General features: G+C 33.7%; 1 protein-coding gene across 1 annotated transcript; it reads right to left on the minus strand.

Moving 5' to 3' along the window:
* Positions 1-1060: 1060 nt before the first annotated feature.
* LOC136978652 (protein KRTCAP2 homolog) lies at positions 1061-13866 on the minus strand. Its single transcript, XM_067274390.1, has 5 exons — positions 13794-13866; positions 6677-6831; positions 3290-3353; positions 3155-3221; positions 1061-1219 (listed from the first exon to the last, which is right to left on the minus strand). Exons 1-5 carry the CDS (start codon positions 13795-13797, stop codon positions 1102-1104), a joined length of 408 nt encoding a protein of 135 aa, XP_067130491.1. The 5' UTR covers positions 13798-13866; the 3' UTR covers positions 1061-1101.
* Between the last annotated feature and the right edge of the window lie 13153 nt (positions 13867-27019).

Here is a 27019-nt window from a genome sequence, read left to right on the forward strand (position 1 = left end):
GGTAGTGATGCTCTTTCTGTTTCAAATTTTTGTTTGGCAAATATTGATAGCATTTTAACATGTTGAATTTTTCCACTAGCAAAAAATAACTGCCACTAATTTGAATCACAAGCTTCTGAGCTTTTGAAATTTTCTTTTCGGTAAACAGATGGACTACATGCAAGAAAGAAAGACATCGGCCGTACACGAAGTGTTTAGCTGGCAGAAAAGAGGGAAAGGGAAGGGGAGGAGGAGGGAGAGGAGATAGAGAGTATTATAGCCTTATGTATGCTGTTTTTCAGAGGGATTCTACCTTTCTCTACTGTCTCTGTTTGATGTTGGTGTGCAGTTTTTAGGCTGCAAGGCCATAGTCCTCCAAAGGGTCTAAAAGAAAACCTGAGTGCCACTATGAATAGCTAAGTGTAGAAGTTTGTCCACTTGGCACTAAGCAAATATAAACAATTTGATGTAATCAGCCACCATTGACTGATTACACATTTGTTCATTTTGCTGTTCCAGTTTTGTAAAGTGTCACAAGATAAATTTGCTAGAAAATAGCTTTTCACATTGTGCATTTGCTAGTGAATGGTATATCTGAACTAACCTTAGCATTTTCCATAGTGCTAAAGAGCTGAGTGATTGATTAATTATATTTATCTTCTATTTAACATAAAATAAAATATAGAAAAGTTTTTAATTATATTAATCACTTCATTTCTGTTTATTGTTTGAAAAAATGTATTTATCTACCAAAGTTTGAGGTTTTCTCATCTGAGTGGAAAATATATTCCATGGTATTCTGTCTATTCGTTTCATTTATAATTACATCTGCAGTAAAGTGTAAGAAGGAAAAAAAAATGTGTTAATGCTTGACATGGAAAGGAACCTTGTAAACAGCCTACAAAGGGAAGTCAAGGATTTGTAAATTTAACCAATCATTTTACTATAAAGAGTTTAGTAATGCAATCTCTCATAAGCTGTGTAAAGAATATTTGAAAAATGCAATAAGATATAATCTTTCTATCATTCATTATAGTATATTTTTCACAAATAATAAAATAATAAATTCAATCATTAGGCATTTTAAGGAAAATAATTTTATTTTTAATGAATCAGTACATATTACTTTTTCTTTCCTTTTCCTATTGCCACAAAAGTGACAGTAGTTGGCTGAGGTTGCCCATATTCCTTGATAGATATCTTGTTGAGATAATATAATGCCAGAATTGAAAATAAGAAACTACAAAAATTTAAACAACACAATTTCAATCACAAATTTAATGTATCCATCTAGGTTACAGGCAGTCTTCAACTTTTGGACATTTGAAACTTTTGAATTACTTACTCTTTCATGCACAAATATAATATATAAAATAAGATCTTCACTATATAAAATTTTCCTAATAAGAGATTTTATAACTTTTTAGTTCTCTGGGAATGAAACTCACATTATAAAATACAGTGGGTGATCGGTTAACAAACATAATCCGTTCCAAGACCATGTTCACTATCCGAACTGTTCATTAACCGAGTATTGATTTACCATAGATTTTTGTGGGAATTTGATTAATTCATTCTGGAGACCCCAAAAAATAAATAATAATATAAAATTATATACTTTCTATTTATATGTAATAATAAACTAAAAGCAATTTCTTCATTTTCGCATGGATGGCACATCTTTGTATCTCAGATGCGATTTTCATTACTCCTTTATCTGCTTGGGTCTTTTTGATTATATCTTTCTTACTAAGATTGTATCTACTGTTGAAGTCATCTGCCCATTCTCTACCTTGGCTATTATCTCTTGCTAACTTTCTGTAGTGAACACAGTTCTTGACACCCCACTCTTTTTAGGCCTCATAATATCAGTTTTTTAAATGAAAAGTTCAGAAAAGCACTTAAAAAATTCAGAGAACAGAAATTAACTAATGCAAAAAAAGGTTATTTATACAACTGTGAAAGTCTCATTCCATAAACCATGCATAGATGCCATTAAAATATAGTTTTACAAATCTTAAATGCAGCATCGCTTCTTGTCTGAACTGTTCGTTAACCAATCACCCACTGTACAACTTTTGTATGCAACTGTAAGAATGCATTACAACCAAAAGTTGGGGAATGCCTGCATATTTATTATTTTTTTTTATACTTTTTAAAAATCTCTGCATAATTTTTTATTTTTAAAACAAAAATCTATATATCTATTAAATAAATTTGAAGTTATAACATTAACAAAGTTACCAATTCATATTATTTAGTATTTACCTTTTGTTATAAATATACAAGATAAAAATAATTATCATCATCAGTTACAACCATTTTGGACTTGAAATCTATGTAGTGTAGATTACAATGATAAAACAACTAAATGTGATGCTTATAACTGTTATGATTTCTAATTTTTTAACTTTCCTATATTAAACCAAATTTATATGTATATTAAGCTTAAGATTTGCTATGTTTATAAATATGTAACATCTATGAAGTTCAGTTCAGAAAAGTGATTTTTAATAAGTTTCAATAAACTTTCAGTTCAAGTAAAGCAATTGTATTTGGTAAGGAAATGAAAGGAATATAAGTTAAAATAGGATTTATGAATAGCTTTCTACTTGGAAATAAAAATAATTTAAGAAAATTAAATTCAGAAATTGTAACATCTTAATAATTTTATTTGGCTTGCTTCTACAAACATGTTCTAAATCTGTACACATTGAAAATTGTTTAAAATAATAACGAAAAAAAAAGTGGGCACAAATGATTGTTTTTCACATCATAAACAAGATTTCAAAATAAATTTTTAAATTGTGTCGCTTTTGACTTTGAAATTTTTAAATACTTATTTGGATACGTCAATTATTGACCAGTCAATAATTCTTCGTGGAAAATATTATGGAATGTTCCAAGATTTCAATAATATACAACTTTATCAATCATCTTTTTTAGAACTAATTTGTCTTTAATATTTACAAATTTTATAACTGCCAATTTCTAGTGACTTTTTTTTATTACACTTAAATATTGAATATGTTCATACTTTTCGGGTAATACTAAGGAGATACTTTTTCTATTTAATATTCTTACTCAGAACAATTTTTATGGATGAACTGATGATGTTAATTTATAATCAGTTTTGAAATATTTTCATGTTTAACAACAATGATAATAAACTTACCATGTTGTGATGCACACTCTATGTACAAAACCTGATGCTGCCATTGCAATTACCATGGAAATGACAACTAAAAATATACAAATTCATAAATATCCTTTTTAATTGAATTTATGTTATATAATGATATATACTTACCTTCAGGAAACAGTTTAGTTTGAAATGTTTTCCCAAACAAACTTGTTTCAAGATTACCAACAGCCTAAACTGGTTAAGGTCTTAAATTCATTCTTTTTTAACTTAAAACTCACTTTAGTTATACAAAGTTTAAAACAAGACACTAAACCTTCTAAAATAAAGTATCACTGTTAATTTTATTATATATTATTTTATTTAAAACTTCAGATTTGAAGATTTGAAACTTACAAGATTACAAACTTTATTACTTTACTGTTTTTATAAGTGATGAAGTTTTGGTGACAAAAAAGATCACAATTTGTCTTCAATGGAAACTTACTAAATGGGTGAAATAGTGTTGATGGGACTGATATTTTGGAATTTCTTACATGGGAACTTGTTATGCAGGAAATTTTAACACACATCTTATGGTGTAAATGCTAGGACTGGAAAATTTGGACTTATGCAGGAATAGCTTTTATGTGAAAATTTTAAATCGGGTTCTAGTGTGTATATATATATATATATACTTATATATACACAATACATACAACTAACCTGATAATTACTTCAAATGTTAAAACAAACAGCCAGACTCCTTTATCAGGCTATTAAGATTGGACAGAAGACTGGATAGCATAACTGGCAATGTTGCATTTGCACAGTAAGCAGGAGTTGCAGGTTTCAGTCCCACTCTGGGCCAATCTTTTCTTTTTTTTTATCTTCAGTTTAATTTCAAAATTTATTTATACAATTCCTATATGAAACATTTTTATCTTAAATTTCAACTATAAAATGACATATTTAATTATTCCTTTTATTATGTTTGATAATTTGTCTATTCATATTATTTGAATGAGCTGTTCTCAAATATTTTAAACACACACACACACACACCTCATATATATATATATATATATATATATACACACTGGACGACAAAAAAAATAACGCACCATGAAGGACTTGTTGGATTTGAATAAAAATTGGTATGTTGCATCATCATAGCTAGATATGTAAATGATTAGCTTTTGGGATCAGGTTCTTGTGTTGTATCTCCACCAGAGGGTAGAAAAGTGCTTCCTCTGTCTGGTATAAAGGTGCACGCTGTGACGACTTGTGCATATGTCCTGCGCTTGTGTTGATGGTTGTGACTTTGTTGAGTGACAGACATGCCTCTATGACACATTCGATGGCCTTACACTCAGTTAACTGAGTTTGAGAGAGGTCGCATCGTTGGATTGAGAGGAGGAGAATGGTCATATCGCCGGATTGTCTGCCATCTGAACCATTCTGATGGAACTGTTAGGATGTGTTATGAGCAGTGGGGATGTAGGAGAACGCATGAATGGCAAACAGGCTCCGGACGCTATCGACAGACCACCAGGTGGGAGGATCATCTCATTGTATGTCAAGCACGGATAGCGCCTACAGCTTCGTCGCCTACCATTCATGCAGCAGTGGCACCTGCGTTACAAAACCGTGTATCCAGCTGCACCATTTCCAGGCGCTTAGTAGAAGGTGGATTGGTCTCCCGATGGCCAGTATGTGTTCTACCATTAACAGCCACCCACCAACGCCTCCATCTGCAGTGCTGTCTTGCACGACAATCATGGACAGCTACCGACTGGCAGCATATTGTCTTCAGCGATGAATCCCGCTTTTGTTTGGGGGCTCGCGATGGTTGTGTGAGGGTATGGTGGCCCGCTGGTCAAGGCGTCAACCCAGCCTATACTGTGGAGCGGCACACGGGCCCAACCCCTGATGTTATGGTGTGGAGAGCCATAACATACGACAGTAGGACACCTCTAGTTGTCATGCATACTACCCTCACAGCCCAACAATATGTGCAATACAACCTCCAGCCACATGTGTTGCCCCTCATGGCAGGGCTTCCAACAGGCATATTCCAGCAGAATAATGCCCAGCCACACACTGCAGCGGTTTCCCAACCATGCCTACATAACATCGCCACACTTCCTTGGCCTGCACGGTCTCCAGATTTATCATTAATCGAACATGTGTGGGACTACCTGGGACACCAGCTGTGACAGCCACAGGATCTGACGCATCTTGAGTCCCAGTTGCATCACGCGTGGACAGATATGCCACAGAACATTATATGGAACCTTTATGCCTCCATGCCGAGACGTATCACAGCTTATATCCGCACTAGAGGCGGCCCAACAGGATATTAGTGCCTGCACTGTATTGAACATTACTGCACACTAAAGTATGTTTTTGCTTTATGGTTGCAATCATATACCTGTCTAGCTATGACAATGTCACATACCAATTTTTGTTCAAATCCAACAAGTCCTTCCTGGTGTGTTATTTTTTTTGTCGTCCAGTGTATGTATATATATATATATATCTTAGAAAGTTTTATGAATCAATACATGGTATCTTTTAAAATATGTTGATTTATCAAAATAACAAAGACAATAATAAAATTTCAATATACGAAATAGTCCATCTCCTTATGTGGAGATGAAATTATTATTTCTAAAAGTATTATAATCAAACAAACTTTCAATTATACTATGATATATATAATACTTAAATAATAACAAAAACTTAAAAGGAATAACTGTTGGATTATTATAAATTTCTCTACATAAAAAAAATATATAATTTATTTAAAACATCACTAAGACAACTAACTCAAAATTAAAATTGTGTGTGGTGCATCTGTTATAAGATTTTATTAAAAAGTAATTTTTATATTATTAATTATTATAAAATGGCAAAAAGCTTATTTTCAAGGAGTATGATTTTTAAAAAATTGTAAATACTAATAAAATTTTCATTAAGTCCAGTCCCATTCAAGATATGACATATGAACCCCCTCTATTTCACCATCCCCTGGTCTTTAATTACCATTTTTAATTGCATCAATGCCTCATCTATAGAAATAATTCTGCCAAGTTTCAAAATTTTTGATTTATCCAATCCTGAGATGTAATGTAAAACAAACAAATACACACACACACACAATATTTTAGGGGATTTTTTTTTTTATATTTTTGGACTCCTGGAGTGTCAAAATGTCAAGAAATGCAAAAAAACTGGAGGGTCAAAATTTGACTGATCATACTTTTCTTATTTAAATCCCTATTTATATTCTTTAACAACCAGGAAAGTAAATTAATGACTTGAAACCGTGTCATGCTTAATTCTTGTTAACTATGAAACACAATATAGTGCTTTGACGATCACTTGGCTTTCTTTTCCCTTTTATTTAGTTGAGGTCGTGCCTCGGTGGAGTGACTTCAACTAAATAAAAGGGAAAAGAAAGCCAAGTGATCGTCAAAGCACTAGATTTTGTGTTCCGTAGTTAACCAGGAAAGTAAAATTAAAACTAATTAAATAATCTTGAAAAAAATCATTCAAAATTTTCAAGGATACAGTCAGCAGCAATATAAACAACAAAGATCCCAAATAACCACCAACAATGGTCATGAATTGGCTAGAAACAAGATGCGCTCTGTATACTTGCATAGCAGCAAACAGAAGAACAAATAGGGATAAGGAAAGAAGACACGATGTTCCACTAGACATAGCTATAAAAATAAATAAAGAAATAAAATTGTTTTAAATTGATAAAAAAATTATTATTTTTTAAAATAAAATCTTATATATCTTTATGTAACATTAATAAAAACATTGTGAAAACATTCCACCTATTAGTTGATAGCATTACATTGTAAAGTTTTTTACAGGCAAATTTGTATAAAAAATTAAGAGCGCATTGCCTTAATTTTAAATAAATTTATGAAAACTTTTCTTATATAGCAATTTTTTCACTTTTCTTTAACATTTGTGTTAACAAAAGATAAATTGTATATATTAAAAATATATTGAATACAAAAAAAATCTGTCTTCACAATCTGTTGTTACACAACACCAGCAACAAACCAATAAACACACAATCTTCACTTGCAGAATTAAATTAATTGTTTTAATTTATGGTATCATTAATAGAAGACTTTCTAAAACAATTTACATTTTTCACAGAGGCACATCCTCAAATAAAAGGTCATCTCTAAGCGAAGATTGTGTTTTTATTGGTTTGTCACTGGCATTGTATAATGATGGATTGTGAAGACAAATTTTTTGTATTCTTCAATATATTTTTAAATTACCATTGGTTATCTTTAACAGTATAGCATATGTTGTTATGATCAAGACAATCTAATGTTTCTAATATGTTTCCAGGCACTTTAAAAAAGAACATATTGAATAAAATCTTAAAGGATAAAGATGGTTCCCTAACATAACTAATAATGTATAAAACATTATTTTAGTAATCTTGTGCCAATAGCTAGCTATCCAAACTTACCAAGAATTAGGAAAAATACCTATAAATCATATTAAACATTAAGCAGGAAAACATTTATTACCCTAGATACAAACTTATTTTAACATTTTTAATGAAATGCTGCATCAAATTAATTTGTTAAAATAATACAATGCTTAATGATATTTCAAATAATAATGAATGACTTTTAACAACTATTTTTGTCTCTTTTTGAAAAAGGTTTCTTCAGACATTACATATTTGTATGAAAGCAATAGCTTAAAATGACAATTTAGAACACATTTAAGATATAAACAAGAAAAGCTGTTGATATAAACAAGTAAGATGTTTGTTTGATTAAACAAGAAAATCATTTAATTGTTTTTGTTGTGAATAAGCAAAGATACAAAATAGAATTTTTAATAAGATCATGAAGCTTACAATGCAACTAAAATTAATATTTGATACTTCTGTCAAAACAAAAAACAATGCATGTCTAAAATTTATCAGAACAGCATTTGTTTCATCAGCATCAAGAAGAAAAAAAACAATCAAGCAAGCCTAGTTCTTTTCTTATAGCTATGATGCAAAACATTATTATTGCCATCACTCTATTCTGCTACTCTTTATATGATTTGCACATAGAAGTAGCTCACTAGATTATATCATCCTAATTTCAAAAAAATAAAAGATAAAAGATTGACTTTCCTTCGAAACATCAACTAACTTCATTGCTAATAAAAATTCTGTAACTATATATGTATAATAAAGTTAATTTTTACTTCATTTTACTTAGCAAGAAAATTAGCTTGGAGTTTAACTAATAAATATAAATGAGAAACTTGGTTATCAATCTTATTGTTTTAGTATTTTCTTGTAATTTTTTAAAATATAATTTTATTGTTTGACTAATTACTATTACTTAATTATTTTTGCAAATATGTATGACTTCACATAAAATGAAGCAATATACATGTAAAGTAACTTCTTATATGAACTAACAACTTCATTTTCAAGAAAGATCTTTCCACTCTATTCACCATCTTTAAGGTGAAGAAAGGTGAAATGGTTGGCTGCCAGATATACAGTACAGTTGTAATCAAATTTATTTATCTTAATATTTTCCTCTAATTTCTCTTGATTTTTCTATCTGCATTTTCAGCATCTTGATTCAATATATAAGGGGTATTCAATAAATAATCAGACAAACACAACAGCATGAAATATAAACAATTTATTTCAACAGTAATTGCGGATTGTTAAGGCACTTATCCCACCAGCCGAGTTATGCCCCATTCAAAGAAGGTAGTAGGACAGTGGCAGAGCCAATGTCAGACAGCATCTTGCATTTCGGTGTCTGAGGAAAATCGTCTGCCTTTAAGTGCCCATTTGAGTGCCCCAAAAGCAGGGGAAGTTGCAGGGTGCTCAAGTACCTACCAATGAAACTGCTATAGCAGGTCCTTCCACCATTTGCACATTCTGAGGCATGAATGCATGCTGAGGGTATCCTGGTTGTTGATTGTCCTTCATGCTTGAATGTCCTTCCTGAAATTTTTTGGCCCACACCTTCACCTAAGCAAGGCTTAGGGTGTATGGACCATACGCCTGATGCATTGCATTGGATCCTGATTACTCCCACATTGTTTAAGTTTGGAGGCTTCCATTGTCCACAAAATCACTCAAACAAATGACTGAGGCTATGGATGTTCGCCTTATATGGGGTGTCACTTTGGTGCACTGCACATTTGCATGCAAATTTTCACTTAGTGCTGCACTCATTGGCTGGTTATTTATTGACACCCCTTACATAACACACAGAAATTTAATTGATGAAAATTTCCTGTAGATATCAGAAATTTAAATCAGCAGATTTAATTTATAGGAAGTCAGCATTTGTGAATGCATTTTACACATGTTTATAAAGATTGAAGATGAGATGTATTTGCACATTTCTTAAAATAATATATACATACATACATTTATAATTTTTAATATTTGCTTAATTGATTTGTTAGCAGAATTTTATACAGTCAAACTAAAGTTTAGTAACCTGCAGATTAGCATTCCAAATGAGCAAAAAAAAAAAAAAAAAAAATATGCTTTTATGAGCAAATGAGCAAAAAAAAAAAAAAAAAACCACATGCTTTTAAATTAATTTGTTATTGAGAATTTCTGTAAAGAGCTTAGCTTCCATCACATTTTTCTCCTAACAGCAAACTATATTACAGGTACTCCTCACTTTACGACTGAGTTCCGTTCCAACGACTACGTCGTTAAGTGAATTGGTCAATAAGCGAGGAGCTTGCACCAGGAAGATAGGATTGTTGTAAAATTATACAAATTATGCAACAAACTTCACATTTATTCATAAAAAGACTATTATAGTACGCTTAGTGCACATGTCACCATTCGCCACTGACCAACACTCAAGCTGAGTAAGGGGATTCCCCGAATTTAAGGTCAAAACTCAATTGGTTGTAAGTGCGAGTGGTCGTTAAGCAGATAGGTCGTAAAGTGAGGAGTACCTGTATATTCAAAATCTCATGAAAATTAAAGAAAAATATGGACATTAGTCTGTTATAAACTAATTACTATTTCTTCAGTTTCATTTTCATTAATTTAACTTATATCTTCCAATAAGCAAAATGTTGAATAAATTAGTTTGTTGTTGTTATCATATGACATTAATAAAATTGATAATTGTAATAATAATGTCCTTTTTATGATCATTATAAATATTAAGATAAAGACCAATTTGACTTTACCATTTTTTTTCATATAATTAATATGGTTGTCATGGTAATAACTTTGTGAAGATATCAATGCCACATGGAAAAATGAAGGTGGAACATCTACAGTTATAGTAGACTTCACCATTCTTTATAAAAATTAATATCTTACAATAAAAATCAGAATGTTCATGAAGAGAAATTTTTGTAAAATGCAATCCTGTCCAGAAAATGAACATAACCATTAATTTGTCCTATTTCTTAGAAATTATTAATCAGACCAGCATGAAACTTAACATACAATGAGCAATTATTTGTCAGGCTGCAATTTTTAATCATACTTTTAATTTATTTAATTTAGAATATATGCTCTCCACCTCAAATTAGTAGTGGCTTGCTCCTGTACATCATACTTTTCGTTTAACAATAGAGTTGTGCCAGTCATCTATCTAACAGCTTTTAAGGGAAAATTTTTGAATAGAAATAATGTGACTTCCAGTTTGCATAGGAAGTTCATATATCGTTAATTGAGGCCTCCTGCCCCTAAAGTTTCCATATCTGGTCTCATCTTTCATCTACCTAACTCCATCTCTAGATTGAGGAAAATATTAAGATAAATAAATTTGATTATAACTGAGCTGTACTGATATCTGGCAGCCAATCATTTCACCTCTTTAAAATGAAGTTGTTAGTTCATATAAGAAATTAATTTACATGTATATTGCTTCATTTTATGTGAAGTCATTATATATATTTGCAAAAATAATTAAGTAACAGAAGGATGACAGTGGGAATTTATAGGTCTATAATTTTTTTCAAATTGCAGCCTGATCAGAACTTTGTACTCTTTACACAACACAACAACTGAAAAAGAAAAATTTTTACGTCACACCAATAACAGCAAAGTATTAGGTATTGTCAAATAGTTATACCATATTGATTAGTTTTTTGTGCAAATTATTTCTTCTCCATGCACAGTGATTGCTCATGCGAGTTATATTGTTTATCAGCTATGTCAGAAGCAAAATACAGGTAGGCCTTCTACAACGCAGTACCTTTACAATGCGTTTTTGCTCCAACATGGTTGGAAAAATGCAGAAATTTTCTTACAACGCGATTTAGGGTATTTAGAAACGAATTATCTTTCACATAACAGAAAAATTGCAATGGATCACATAAGTGCAGTGGAACTTGATGAAACAAGCTCAGATCTTGAAATAAGGCCAGTCAAACTTTCTCGATCAACTATAATAAGTGACGCCGAGGACTGAATTTGTGAGCATAACATTATGTTTCTTTTTGATTTTGACTTGAAATCATAATCTTTTTAGTTTTTATATGATGTTGAATTTTTTTAAATTTATGTGCATAAAAAGCTTAAATAAATGATGAAAATGTTACACCATAAAAGGCAGTTTTTCTCTTTTTAGAACTGAATCCCAGTTTTTGTATTAAGTTGGTGTTTCCTATAATGCAATTTCCCACAACACGGTATTTTCAAGGAATGTATCTACCACATTGTAGGAGGCCTACCTGTACATTCAGTACTTTTCTGTTAACAGGATGCTGGCTGATATGCACTGTACAGCAACAGGTAATATTCAAATTCTGAATGAGGGGTTTCACACCACCCTGAGTTGTTGACCCTTTGCAAGACACTAGTCACCTAAACTTTTTCCTGTGCTTATTTGAAGTAAATACTGTATATCCACTGCTTTCAACAAGTCCAGTTTCCTCACTTCTGAATTTTTGATAGCCATTGAACTCCTCAAATAATTCTTTATAAGTTTTAGTTTAGAAACTGAATGTTTAGCAGAAGCTATAGTGACAGTTATTGCAAGAAATAATAGAAAAGCCATGCAATACCAGGCAAACTGGATACAAATGCATTATTTTCAATCATAAGTAGGTCTACTAATTCTTTCACTGTCACTCTTTGGACAATGTCTTTCTCTAAGCAAGACTTGAATGCAAGCAGTTTCATTGGAAACAATGGTAATAAATCATCTTCACAACTGATAAAAAGTTTTTCTGCAGCTGCATACAATTCCGCCATTAGTTAAGAAGAATAGTATGAAACATCTAATATTCAAGTCAACTTGTAAGTTGTAATATTATGTCTAAAGTAGCATAGAAAACACTAAATCTGTTCTCTGTAAAAGGTAGGCTCTGGTCTTCACATAATTCTTTAAAATACCACATCTTTTTTCTGGAACATTATTGGCATTCCTCCAATTTTAGCTATTTTTCAGGGCTTGCTTATAAAATTCATCAGACTTTTGATTGCAAAAGATTTTCTTTTTAGTTTTTCAGTAAGATAATAGAAGCTTTGCTTAGCTCTTGCTTAGGCCAGGGGTGGCGAACCTATGGCACGCGTGCCCAAAGTGGCACATAATGTATCATATGATTTTTTTTTTTTTCAGTATATCACCTGATCATCCTTTTTTCAATCAGATTTTTTACATTTATTCGAATTAAAGCGTATTCGTTTAATTTCTTTAAATATCATTATTCGAAGTCTAAGACTTTGGCACGCATTAACATCTTTAAAGCTAAGTATGCTTATAATATGGCACGCAGTCTCAAAAAGGTTCGCCATCTCTGGCTTAGGCAATTGAAGCAACTTCAAAACATAGTTAGTGGTTTTCAGAATATGCAATATCATAATGATGAAATTGAAAGCCTCAAAATGAGATTTCAACACCTTTGCCTTTCTAACTTCATGTTTGTTCTTACTTAAAAATCGATTTCTGTAAAAAACTCTTACATCTAAGTACTGATAACATACTGTTACTAACGGCTGCAGTTACCGAGTCGAGATTGGAAGTCGTAACTAACGAATCAGAACTCACATACTTAATGTAATACAAATGCCAATCAACTCCGATTCTCAACTCTTTGTGGCCTAATACAGCCTTAAGCAGTCACACCTCTACAAGTTCCGGGAGCCATAGCTACTTCAGAACCCCATGTAATTGCACAGTTTGAACAAATGATAATTACATCATTGGCAGGCCTGTATATTTTGTTTGTTAACAAAACATTCTATTATTTTCTGGGTATTTTTATTATCTGGAAATGTTCACATTGATTTTACACTTCTTAATTTTTTTTTATATTTCTGGATTCCAGAATAATGCTTATTTTTTTCGATATGATTGTATAATACAATGTATATATATATAAAATAAAAGTAAATGATCCAAAAACTTTTTTAGACTTAGTTCTGCTTTAATCTAGCTACAGCAATATAAATTATTGACAATCCTTGCAAAAGGTCCTTTTTCTGTTATTATTATTATTGTAGATGCAATCAATTTTGAATATAAATTTTTTCTACAAGTCAGACACACTGACAAACTGTAATTTTGCAATTATAGAAGTCATACCGGTTATACCTCACAAATGTAAATATTATTATTAAAATTGCAAAATTTATAACAAAATAAACGAATTTCTTAAACTACCGACAAACAACCGAATTAAATATCCTCACCCATTTTAAAAATCAAGTTGAAGTATAAACTTCCACGTTGAATATACGATAACGCTTTCGATGGAAGCGACACTACACATTTCATTCATTTTTTAAAATTTAATTATAATAAATTTGAATTTATGAAATTATTTATTATAAAAATTATATATATTATTGTAAAATATATAAAGTTTAATTAATTAATTTTTTAATTGATTGTTTGGAAATTGTTTTCATTGTATTTCTTCATCGGAGTGTTTATAGAAAAGATAAGAACACAAGTAGTTTATAAAATTTGATTAGCTGTATAATGTGAAACGTAATAATGTAATATTTAGTTTTAATTACTTATTTAACCTTAAAATATTTTCTAATCGGAAAAATTATTGCATCGAAATTTGGTATTGTCTGAATTTAATTAACAATTCTCACCCACGGCTGCCACCTCATTTTGTGATGGCGCTAGTGAAATGTAAACAACATGGCTACGAATGGAGGATAACGCGTGTAGATAACTTTTAACTTTGTATTAAACCAATGGTTTGATATTGTTCTTTGCCCCTGTGTAACTATAAACAGGGAGATTATTATAATGAACAGAAACTTCGCTTTCACAAGTTTCCGGTATAAATCAAATTACGTAATCGCTGCAACTAACGTACAAATTATTCACAATAATATATTTATTTTTGAGAACTTTATTATATAATATTTCTTAACTCACAATACAAATAACTAATACGATTAAATTTTAATTGAATATAAATATTAAAATACTAGCGGGTGGGCCCGGTGTTGCTCGGGCAAAATTAATGATAATGAAGATTAAGATTATTACATTATAGTCAACCTTACCCGTTTTCACAGAATGCAAGAATTGAGATCCCCTGTTTCCAGACTAATTAGAGAATTTTTAGATGGGTCTAAAAATATGTTCCCGCAAAAACGAAAAAAACTGTGTGGCCGTCGGCCATGATATTGTATATTTTGTATATTTTATATTGAATTAGTCTTAGATTTTCTTTGTTCCTTTGTCTAACTCTTTCTAGAACTTTCTTTTGTCTAACTCTTCCTAGAACTCTCTTTGTCTAACTCTTTGCCCTTGGGGGAGGATTATCTTTCCCTCAATAGTAAGAACAAAAGAGGGAGTGAGGCCCTGAAGCAAAACAGACAGAAAGAGTGCCAGTCTGGGTTGGAATCCCGAAGAGGTAGGAGCTGAAAAGGAGTGCTCCAGAAAGGGAGAAGGGTGATCTAAGAGGATAAAGTGCAGAGAGAGATCATCGAGGAAAGACGACTCAGTCTGAAAGAAAAAGATTATAGACGAAAGATCTATAAGGAAAAGGGCTACAAACGTAACAAAAGAGAGAGATCCGAAGTTGTTCCCCACCAAAAGACACATCGCAAAGAAACCCGGGTATTTCTACTACTTTTCTTATCTTTCCTTATTTCTTCTATTCTTCCAATTTCTTTTAGTTTTAAGTTAGTATAAGTTAGTGTAAGTGAATACGGTCCTCGTCAGATTGTCGCGTGTGTGCAAGATAACTGTTTTTGAGGACAAACATTTAATGCCTATATATATTAAATTCTGGAAGTTGTAAAGTTGGGATCCTATGTAAAGAACCTGTTCAGAGAGAATAAAACTACTTTGTATTAAGTTTTATTTTGTACCATTTCGCTCGCGGGATCGTGTACCTCTTGTTACGAACACCACAACTGCATCTGGGTCTTGCACGTCGCTTTTTCTTAACAATTCCATTGTTACGTAACACTTCCATTGTTGATGGAAGTGTTAAGCCTTAATCCTGTCCCTCTCCCCCGTGGGGAGGAATTTCGAAAACTCCCTTCTTAGTGTGCGTTCTCGTGACGTACCCTAACTGTGTACTAAATTTCAACTTTCAACTCCTAACCGTTTGGGCTCTACGCTGATTATTATTATTATCAACTCAGATAGGATTAAGGTAAGAATAAGTCATAAAAATGCATGTAAATTTCAGTCTGTTCTCTGAAGAGTTCGAAACTCTGTCCAACGATTAAATCACAAACACATCAAAGAATACAATTAATTGACAAAAGTCCGAAGGAAATTGTCGTGGCTGGAATCGCCCAGACGTGCGATTCCCGCCTTTTTCAGTTAGAACGTAATTTTTGTAATTCAAATCGTTGGTCGTTACAAAGTCCGTTGGAGAACGACCGTTAGAAGAACGACGGTTGGAAAACTGCCGTTTGTTTTGAAATCGATGATCGTACATTGGCTGGACGAAACGAAGACATCGGGCGCTGATTGGTGGATCAGCATGAAACTCAACGAGTATAAAAGCATCAGCTTTAGGCGGGAAACAGGTTCCCTTTTCAAAGCCCGGAAAGTGTGAGGTTTCCTTTGAACTTGGAAAGGTGTGTAGCTCTTTTGGACTGACAAGTGCTAGGTGTGCTCAAGGGACTCGAGGACTCTACTGCAGATACGTCTGTGCAGGAAGGGTCGCAAGGTGTTCTTCCAACGGACCTGTTACGGATTCAGTAACTGTCTGAACTCTTAGTTGTACGTATATGGAAATCTGTTTAATTGTTGCATCTTTGTTTTCTAAGTGTCGTGAACTTTGTAACTTTTGTAATATTCATCTGTTAATATAAATGTTTGTGTTATTGTCAACTATACGTAGTGGTGACTCCTTTTTGAATTTGACTGAAATGATTCCCCGCTTATTCGAAAGTCCATTCGAGAATCATCTTCTGTCACATCCGAGGTTTGAAGTCACGTCCGGGTTTTGAGGTCATATCCGAGACAAACTGTCAAATCCGAGATACAGAGTCAAGTCCGTTAAATTGAGTCACAAGTCGGTAAATCGCACTCATTTCATCACAACTGATGAACTGCAAGATAGGACCACACTATTTTACTTCTAAACTCCAAGGTCTCAGTTCGTCTCGAACTCCTCCAGTTCTATACTTTCGATGTTTGTGATGGGGGCTATAGAATAAAATTAAAGATTATTCATTGTGAAAAACAAAAATTGAATTGAAACTACATTCAAACTATGAAAATGGCACTATCCGAAAAGACGATTGCGAAGACGTAACTCATCGTCCATAAGTGGATGGTCGAAAATCCCAGGAATTTTTCGGGGGATGGTCCGTTCGGATATGTCGGGCCCCGTCCCTCACCACCCGGTCGCCCCATTGTGGGCCTGGCCGAACCCATAATGGGCCTTCTAAAAAGAGGCCCTCTTAGTGCCCACAGGGCGGAAAAGACGTTCGAAAAGACGATAAACTAATCAGTCCATAAGTGGATGAGCCACCAAAGCAGAAACAAGAGAATTCCCGCACATTCCTTATCGCTTTCACCAATTTCGAAAGCGCCCCTCATAAATTAATCCGAGTGACGTTCATTTCGATCGAACTCGGTCCACATTTCGGCCTCGATCTCCTCGTCGCTCATATGAGCTAATCTCAGCCGGAATATCTTATACCGACTCCAATAGAGCTTCGGCTCGACCCATTCGATACGCCGGGCTTGCTCCGAACACTCCGAATGAAACACAGGATCGGGCGGAAATCCACTAGATTCTGGATCTTCTAAACGTCGAGGAAGAACCAGTATTTCGAGCGGAATTCCACTGACTTCCGGACTCTCTGTGGGACCATGTCCCATCTCTTCATCTCTCTGCTCCTCTCTCTCTCTACACCTATCTTGCTCGCGCGTCTTCCTCCGAAGATCCTACGCAAGAAACACTTCTTCTCTCCACTCATTTCACTCTTCGAAAATCGCAAAACAGCTAAGAACGCAAACGAAAGCCTTCGATAACAGTCGAAAAGAAAAACTATTGTCGACGAGCGCTAACAATAAATTATCAATTGTTGAGAAAAATGAATATTTTTGCCTACAAATTTCATTTTCCTTTCCTTTATGGATTTATACGAAAGATTTAAAAGAATATTTTCAAACTAAGCAAATAAGACGCTTTTTAAAAATGATTTTAGCGACAGAAAAATGTGTCTCAATTTAGTCATTTATACCAACTAATTTCAGATAATTAATCAAATACACACCAAATTTGTTCTTTGAATAAATTCTCTGAAAACACCATACAAATTCATATTTAGGTAAATAAACAATTGAGTCGTAAATAAATCATATTATCTGTAAAACTCCGATTTTTATTTGTTCCTATTCTTTTATTACAGAATTCAAAGATAAGGAACAAAAAGTAAAAGGGCGCTAAAAATTTCCAGCTTATGTTTTAGATGTTATAGGTATAAAACAATGATGTCATTTTTATATAGTCTCCTTTCAGTTCAACACACTGAATTAGTATTGAATTAGCATTAGTCTTGAATTAGTATTTCAATACCCTTGAAAAAATAGTCCGCAGTTTTGTTTTCAAAATGCTCATAAACTGCCTCCTGCAACTCTTAATCAGTTTTAAAAGGTCCTTTTTGAGTTTTGGAAACAGGTAATAATCACTAGGAGCCAGGTCCGGGCTATAGGGTGGATGTCAAGCTCTTCGAACCAAACTCCTTCACAGCAGTCTTGGCAATAGCAGCCGTGTGCACTGGCGCATTGTCTTGCAGAAGCGAACATGATGCAAATGAATGCAACGAGTCTAACTAAATTGAATGTTTCCAAGCAGCTTTTGCAAATTGGCAGGAAAAGCTGTTTTATTAATCCATATTCAGATGGCCCTATCTGATACTATCATTATTTTGTTTCTATCATGTCTAAACCATAGTTAGGCCTGAAACTATGTACCCCGTATCTAGAAAAACAGATTTCTATAAATCCTTAAGAAAATTGAAATTTTAAATTACAGATATCGTAAAGAAAAAAAAGAAAAGTATATTTTGTAGACTGAAACAATGTGATTTCAACCAAGATGTGATAAACAATGTAAATCCGAAAATACTGAAGAAGTGCCAACGAATAAGTATTAATAAATAATTGCTATGTTCAACCACGGTTAAATGAATCAATTGCCGCCATTAATAAGTCCGTCTAATATTTTATAAACTGTATTTCGTGCAAGTATAATACATAAAATCTGTTATTTTAACAAAACATGTTAGAAAATAGATCATTTTTTACATTAAGTAGTCTTTTATATCTTTTGCGAATCGCATAAATTCTGTTCTCGTATAAAATGCTATTAAGACAAAGAGTAAGGCCAGGAACACACATGCGTAAAATTCGGCGTAAAATCTAGCATAAAACAGAAAGCATAGAAATCTTTCTGAATTTTTGGCTGAAACAGAACTGAAAAAAGAGTAGAGCATGTCTCTACTTTTTACGCCAAAATTTCTCCAATAAAGAGAAGTCTTTTCCGTGACGTCAAAGTAGACACGTGGTTTTTATTCTAACAATGGCGGCAATCAGGGTTAACCCTATAATTGTGACGGTCTCGAAAAACGAAAAATAAATGAAATAGAGGAGTTTATTGAATCCGTTAGACCACATCAGTGTCATGTATAAAGAAACTGTATTTAAACAACGTTTATGGATGGCTATAGGTGCAAAATTTCAAATAACAGGTAGGTCTAGTAGAATCGATATATAGGCCTAGTATTTAGATCACACGTTCTTTATTTGAATTCGGAATACAAGTGTATTAATTTAAATTTTCTATATTATAGCAGAGGAAGCGGAGAAAAAATGGAAGGTACAAATGGACAGATATATGAGAGGAAAAAATTAATAAAATTAACACTGTTAATGGCAGTGGTGTTTCCTATTCGGCCAGAATTTTTACGTATGTGTGTTCTGGCATAAAGGCGTAAAACAGAAACTGAACTGAAAGCTGATTTCTGATTCAGTTTTCTGCCAAACAATTTTACGCATGTGTGTTCCTGGCCTAAATGAACAGAAAAACTTACCACAATTAGTAGCAGCAGTTAAAAAGAGTATTCTGTTAGAAAACTAGAACAATAAGTACTTATAAAAACACATAATATACACAGGGAATCATGTTGCTTACTTTTATTTGTATATGTTACCGGCCAAACCCGATTTCAGGCCAAACTGATTTAGAATTATTATTCAAGTATATTAATGGTTAAAATAAAATTAAAAGGCAATCAATTAGATGAACAATATTTCTTCAAACATAGTCTACTTAATTATAAAAAACGGGGTTAATGTTACACTAGGTATTGAAGGTGGCGACTCGTTTCCGATTCCAGCAATCAGAAGACAGGGAACAGTGGAGACGCACGTCCTAACCTAACCTAACCTATTCTAATAAATTACCATAATTATTAGCAACCAAATTATTAGAATAGGTTAGGTTAGAATGTGCGTCTCCACTGTTCCGTCTTCTGATTGCTGGAATCGGAGACGAGTCGCCATCGTCGATACCTAGGGTAACATCAACGAAAACCGGTATTGATTAGAAGTGACACAACACTTGTACAAAATTATAAAATAAAAATAAGCTAATTAGTACTTATCAGTTTGTATTTTTTTATTAAGCCATTCACTTTTAAAGGTAATTAACTTTTGAAAATATTTTCAAAAGTTCAAACGAAATAGAAAAAATAACTTTTAGAGTCAAACTAAAATTGAAAATGAAATTATTTGTGCTTCTTAGTGTAACATATAAAATATTTAATCTTTTATTTATTTTTACAGGGTGTACTGTGGTGGCATTTCGAATTACGCAAAATCATATTTTTTTTTTTTTTTTTTTTTTTTTACACTGGCACCTATTTATAGTACATAAATCAGTTCGGCCTAGGACCAACTAGTTTGGCCTAAAATCGGGTTTGGCCGGTAACATATACATGCCGAGGAATAGTTTATGCGCAAGAAAGCAAACATAGCCGAAAAAAGCACCAACTATCGGACAATGTACCGGAGGCAGGTGGATTCGGTAACGGCAGGTGCACTGTGCTTTTATAGTGAAAACGTGAAAACAGTGGCAAATAGCGTGTCAAGAAAGTATTGCTTATTTTCCCCACCAGCGGTTTTCACTCACTATTCGATTTTCACTCACTAGGCAATATTAAAGGCGTCGGAGTTTGTGTGGTCGAGTAAGATTGGAAGACCAAGAATATGCAATACAAGTCTAACGAATCGAAATATCGGACTGGACAAGTTAAAAAAAACTTGCGCAAAGAACATTGCCTCTTGTCAGTGTTGTAAACAATAATAAAGGGAATCATAACAACAATGTCTTGAGACTTTCCAAGCATTAAAAAAATGTTATTTTCGCACGTCAAAGTACGAGTACTTTTTTAAAACTCTTTCCGCCCTGTGGACATTAAGAGGGCCTCTTTCAGCATTATGGCCAGGCCCAGATTGAGGCGGCCTGGTGGTGAGGGACGGGGCCCGACATATCCGGACCACCCTCCGTGAAAAATTCCTGGGAATTTCTCGACCCGTCCGGATGCGATCCCGGGTTACCCAGAGCGGTAAGCTGCCACCTTCACCGCTGGGCTATCCGGTCGTCAAGTATGCAGTATACCATAAATACAGGAAAACAGAAATAAACCAATTGTCTAATCATCAAGACAAACCGTACAAATGCATTTTGTGAGATGTTCTTTGCTGGCTGCATCACACAGCTAGTGACTCCACTCGAAAAACATGTAGAATTAAAATTAGTCATCACCATTCCGGTTGGTGGAATATTTCGCTGCGCAAAACGGGCATTCGAGGTCCAGCTTGTCAAACCACAACAGAATAGGGTTCTCACTGGGGTTCATCTGTGGAATTCTGTGTCGGAAGAATCAGTAATAGAGGATGACTGCCTCTTGTGATGTGTATCTATCTCCTTTTCTGTTTCAGCCTCGGATATGTCGCTCGGATAGGTGATATTAGGGAATGCACGAGTAGAATTCGGAACGACCGTCACGTTTTCTTTGACGCTCAATATTGTCAATTTACTTGTGAATATGTCACTGTAATACGTCATCCGATGCTGCGTTTCATCCTCTTCCACATCAGACTATCACAAAATGTATCGCTATCTTTGGTGTTGTTACGACACCGACGGTACCCATCACAACCGAACGTGTACTCCTTATGTCCCACTTCTCCCCGACTGAAGTTTGCCCATTATGCTAACGGTTTGGCCCCCACGGCTCTAGGCTAAGGTGACCTGATTTTAACATTGGTGAAGTGGGACAAAATTGACGGGAGGGTAGTGGTTGTTTGTTGAGAAAAATTGCTCTAGAGCAACAAAATTTTATCATCAAAGAACGCAAAAATTGTATTGTATTATATATTTTTTAAAATTTTAACATATGTAAAATTTACAAATATAATAAATATATATACTGTACTATTATAAATCTTTAAAAACTGTTTATTCTTTCGCATATTTCTCAATTGAATAAATCTTTTTAGTAGATTGCTGTTGTAAGGGTCGCAAAAACGCGTAGAAGTGGTGAATAATTATAAAGTTCCAAAGTCGTGTATTTCAAGAGTCAACTCGGGTCAGGAACGCGTGTTAATGATGCAGACCAGACACAAAAGAAACTTTCTTAAAACTTATCCTAAAACAAACGCGACTCGATGACGAACGACCGAGGGAATGTCAACCAAGAGAGGAGCTTTGTCCAGGTGCTCGCAAACAAGTGTCGGGAGTGAGAAACAAAGGGGGGAAATTAGCCGCCAGAACGTATGGCAGATTGTTTGGAGCCATAACGGCGTAAAATACGAGCGCGAACTTCAAAGGTTCCGTCAACCGCTCTCAACCCGGATCGGTCTCGGGTTTCGGGAAAATCTTATAAAACCCCCGGATCTCAGGGTCGAAGGGCGGTTCTCCTCCAGACAGAGAGTTCGATCCTCCTTCGGTCATTCTTGGAAGAAGTGCGGCGGTTCCTCTCCAGTCGAGTCTGCACTCAGTCAAGACTGTCCGAAGATCCCGGAAAAGGGGTTGCCGTCTACAGAGGCCGACAGAACTCCTCCTCCTCTACAACGGGACCACATCCTTTCATTCATCAGCGCCACAAGAAGACTGTCTCTCCGAAAACGCCCTAGGAAGCCCGGAACGTTCCCAACGTCACCATGCCTACATTGCCGTAACGATCTAGATCGGGTTGTACCTCAATAATATGTAAGTTAACTTAGTAGTTAGAATAAACGGTTTTGTGTAAGACACTTGTCATCTTTGTCTCCTACCGCCACCACCCACGATTTCGACCCTAGGTTTTCCTGACGCATGATTAACTGTTTTCCCCTGGAAGTCGGCGACCTTACATGTCGTTTAAAATGTCATGAAATTTTTTGTAAGAATTTGTTAAATTATATTTCACACATAATATGGCTTTCAAAGTCTCAACACTTAATTGTGATTTTTCAGATGTCCACACTTTATTTACGGTAGAAAACCCGCGTTAAGTCGCGGCATTAGTTCCTAGTTGGTAAGGACAGCGCATTACTGTATGGAACACAATTTGTTTCAAAATGTTGAAATAATTCTAACCATTTGTTTTCTATTGAGATTTTTGCTGATGCCCAAGATTTAACCTTTTCATTATCAATATATGTTTTTAATAATGATACTTCATTAAAAAGACCATTTTCGGAAATATTACTATCTGGAAAATGTTGACTAATGTGATCGAATGATTTTTGCACATCTTCCCAATTAAGTTCTTGTTTTAATATACTGTAACTCAATGAAAATGTTCAATATCATTGTAATGTATCGTCCACTTTTCTAAATAATTTATGCAGTTACTATAGAACTTTTTGACGTGATTCATGAAATCTGCGAGATTTATTGCATCTTGTTCTTCTGACTTATACTGTTACAGATGGTTAACTATGTTTTAACAATTATTTTAATCCTTCTGTATTTCTCTCTAAACAATAATAATACAGGGTGACAATAATTAACCCGTACAAAGTTTGTAGCAATGCTGCACCTGAACTTTTTTACTGTCACCAATTTACATACTATTGTTTAATTCTCCATGATTTCCTGCCCGTGTAGATGTACTTTCGATGTAATAAGGGTTAGTTCTTTATTTTTTTAATGGTGTCGAACAAATGTTGTGCAATTTTGAAGCTATTCCGGCAAGGAAAGCATCAATGTGAAATTGTTCGTCTGCTTGGTGTTCCAAAAATTACAGTCTCAGATGCAGTTCGGCGATTCAAGGAGCTTGGCCACAATGGTGATCGTCCCGGACGTGGAAGAAAGTGCACTGTCAACACGTCTAGGAACCGCAAGATCATCACAAAGCGAGTTGACTGACATGCGAAGGTCTCCATGAGAAAAATTGCTCGTGAGATCAGAATCAATCGCGAATTGGTGCGTTTAATGGCGAAAAAAGAACTTGTACTCAAGCCCTACAAGTTCCAAAAGGTTCAGCTCCTCACCGATGAAAACAAGTGCGTGAGACTCCAAAGATCCCGTTGACTCAAGCGTCGAGCCGCAGGTCGACAATGGGAGTGCATTCTCTTCACAGACGAGAAGCTTTTCTCCGTACAACCATAAAAACGACAGGAACTGGTCCGCGGGGACTCCTGGATGCTTAGCCGTCATCGAACATCACAAAATCCAATGTCAGTCATGGTTTGGGGCGGAATTTGTGCGAGCATCAAGACACCCCTTGTTTTCGTCGATCAAGGGGCCAAAATCAATCGAGATGTGTACCACCATGACATTCTCGAGGCTGTGGTACTTCTGTGGGCTCAGCAGCATTTTGGCAGTGCGAAATGGACGTTTCAGCAGGACTCGGCGCCGACACACAGAGCGAAGAAGACTCAGGAGTGTGCAAGGCTCATTTTCCCGATTTCATCTTGTCTGCGGAATGGCCACCGTACTCGCCAAATCTGAACTCAATGGACTACAGTGTGTGGTCCATTTTGGAGGCCAGGGCCTGTTCTAAGCGCCATGAAAGTTTGGAGTCGCTGAAGCAATCCTTGCGCTGGGAGTGAGACAAACTGTCTCCAGAAGAGCGCGGCCCATCGCTGAGAATTTCAAAACGCGTTTGGGGCTCTGCATCAAAGCAAAAGGAGGCCACTTTGAAACTGGCTGAATATCTGATTAATACATAAAGTATTGTCACTGTTATATGCTGTTGTTTTGCTAATTTTCATTTCTTTAATAAATTTACGATACAAAAAAACTTGTACGGGTTAATTATTGTCACCCTGTAGTAACTTGTATTACTTTTCCTCTGAATTTGCCTTGAATGTCACTTTATTATTGTAATTGTTTTTATTATATAATACTGTCGTAACCAAAATGAACTCAAGAAGTCTCCATATGAACCAGCACACGAAAGAAAGAACGAACCCCAACCCAACCGCTAGCAATAGAACGATTCAAACCGATGTGCTTACTCTCGCTAGGTCTGCTCATCTTACTCTAGGCCAGGATTGTCCGACCTTTTTTCCTAATGGGCCAAAATCGAAATTAGGTATATTCAGCGAGCCACAAAGGTACTTCATATAAGTATACGCTTTTAAAAAGTTGAAAATGTAAATATTAAATTTTAATAACATATATTATTACAAAAAATACTATATTTTTGATAGTAAAAAAGAAATTATACTCACACAAAATAAAAATAAATTCAATGCAATTTTTGACATTGCCTTATTTTTATATTGTCAATATCTGCTTTTATAATACTAATTTAACTCTAAAAACGTTAGGTTGAGTGATTCCCATTTAACTATTTCTTTCAGCAGTTTTTAATGCATAAAAAGAATTGTTTACAACAGTATGCACTATCCCACATGTATAAATTGTTATGTCTAGAGAACTGTTATATAAATAGACAATTGGTGTTAGAAGAGTTAGATATATAAATCAATCCTATTTATTAGACTAAATTAATCTAAGTCGTGGGCTAAAAGCCTTGTTTATTATTACCAATTATGTCATTATGACATCAAAGTGAAACAAGAATAAGCTTTACAACATTTTTTACCAAAATAGATGTATATCTAAACAATTTAGAATGCAGTGGGCCATGGGTTGGACATCCCTGCTCTAGGAGGTATTAGGTAGCGGTACATGGGTGAAATATGGTACAGTTACCCTATATACAGTATAATTCAGTTTTCATTGTTTTTCTCCTCTCTCAAATACAAAATGTCCGTTTTAAAAACAGTAAACAATTTACATTAAAAAGAAAATGTTTTGGCCATTTTTGTAACTATCTCTAGACTTATTTTTCTCTCTTGCTTTTCACTCTTTCCATCTTGTACGCAGCCTTTTTTCATGTTCACTATCAATTCACTCCAGCTCATAATGGAGATGCAGGTGGTAAGAAATGAGTATTATATATAGGACGGATCCCCCAAAAATCTTGTTTATCATCACAGTTTAAGAAAATATACCAATCAAAATTTCATTAGAACAACAATGCACTAAATACAATTTTGCTTTCAGATTGATATGGATTTGGAGTTTTTTTAAATCAGTTACATCCTTCAATTGTGAAATTATTTCTAATTACCATTTGTAATGAAAAAAATTACATTTTTTCAATTCAGTAGAAGTGAATTGAAAAACATTGAATTTAACTCTCTCCATCATGAAGTTAGAAAGCAAACTAAAATTTATGGATACAAAATAAGAGAATATGTAAATATGAGATTTCAAATACTTAGTTGAGAATGAGATTTGTTTGTATTTTTGCACTAGTAAGTCCTACAAGTGTTGCAAAAACATTATGAGCCTGACAAATCTAAAAATTAGGCATTTCAAAATTCTGTTTTAAGTTTTAATTACAAAATAACATATGTTTTAAAATTTGAAGTAAGTTCATTTTAGTAAATTTTAATTTTAGAGAAAATTTAATAGATCATTCTGACTACATCATAATTATTTAAAAAATGATATTGTTCTCAATACTTTAATATTTATAAGCATCACAATAAAATTTGAAACAACTTTTTATTGACTTTATACAAATTTCAGTATTTGGAATGTTAAAATTTGAACAAAAGTTTATGAAAATGCTGTCAGATTAACATTATGAACAATACAAATTTTCTTTAAACTTTTAAAATATAACAAGAATTTTAATAAACAAACAAGTAACTTCATGAAATTATCTAATTATGGAACAATAAAATAATAGTTATTTAAAATACAGATCCTATAGGACAAATTTCACATCCAATATAACACTGATACAATTTTAAAGACGAAGTATTCTTAATGAAAATAATTTATATTATTCTTGATTAGATTTGATTTGGCTATAGATTCTTCTTATCAACCTCCTGATAATTTTCATTCAAAAGGGGTACCTATAAAAGAAAAATTTAAATTAATATTTGTATAGTT

Source organism: Centruroides vittatus, unplaced genomic scaffold, assembly GCF_030686945.1.
Source record: "Centruroides vittatus isolate TY-2023 unplaced genomic scaffold, ASM3068694v2 contig_549, whole genome shotgun sequence".
In the NCBI taxonomy this organism is placed as follows: Eukaryota; Metazoa; Arthropoda; class Arachnida; order Scorpiones; family Buthidae; genus Centruroides; species Centruroides vittatus.

What these genes read in the sequence shown, in the direction of transcription:
- LOC136978652 (XM_067274390.1), bottom strand. An exon ending in AACTAAACTGTTTCCTGAAG is followed by an intron (nt 3,222 to 3,289) that starts GTAAGTATATAT and finishes GTATATTTTTAG; the next exon opens with TTGTCATTTCCATGGTAATT. An exon ending in AGAGTGTGCATCACAACATG is followed by an intron (nt 1,220 to 3,154) that starts GTAAGTTTATTA and finishes AAATTTTTGTAG; the next exon opens with TTTCTTATTTTCAATTCTGG.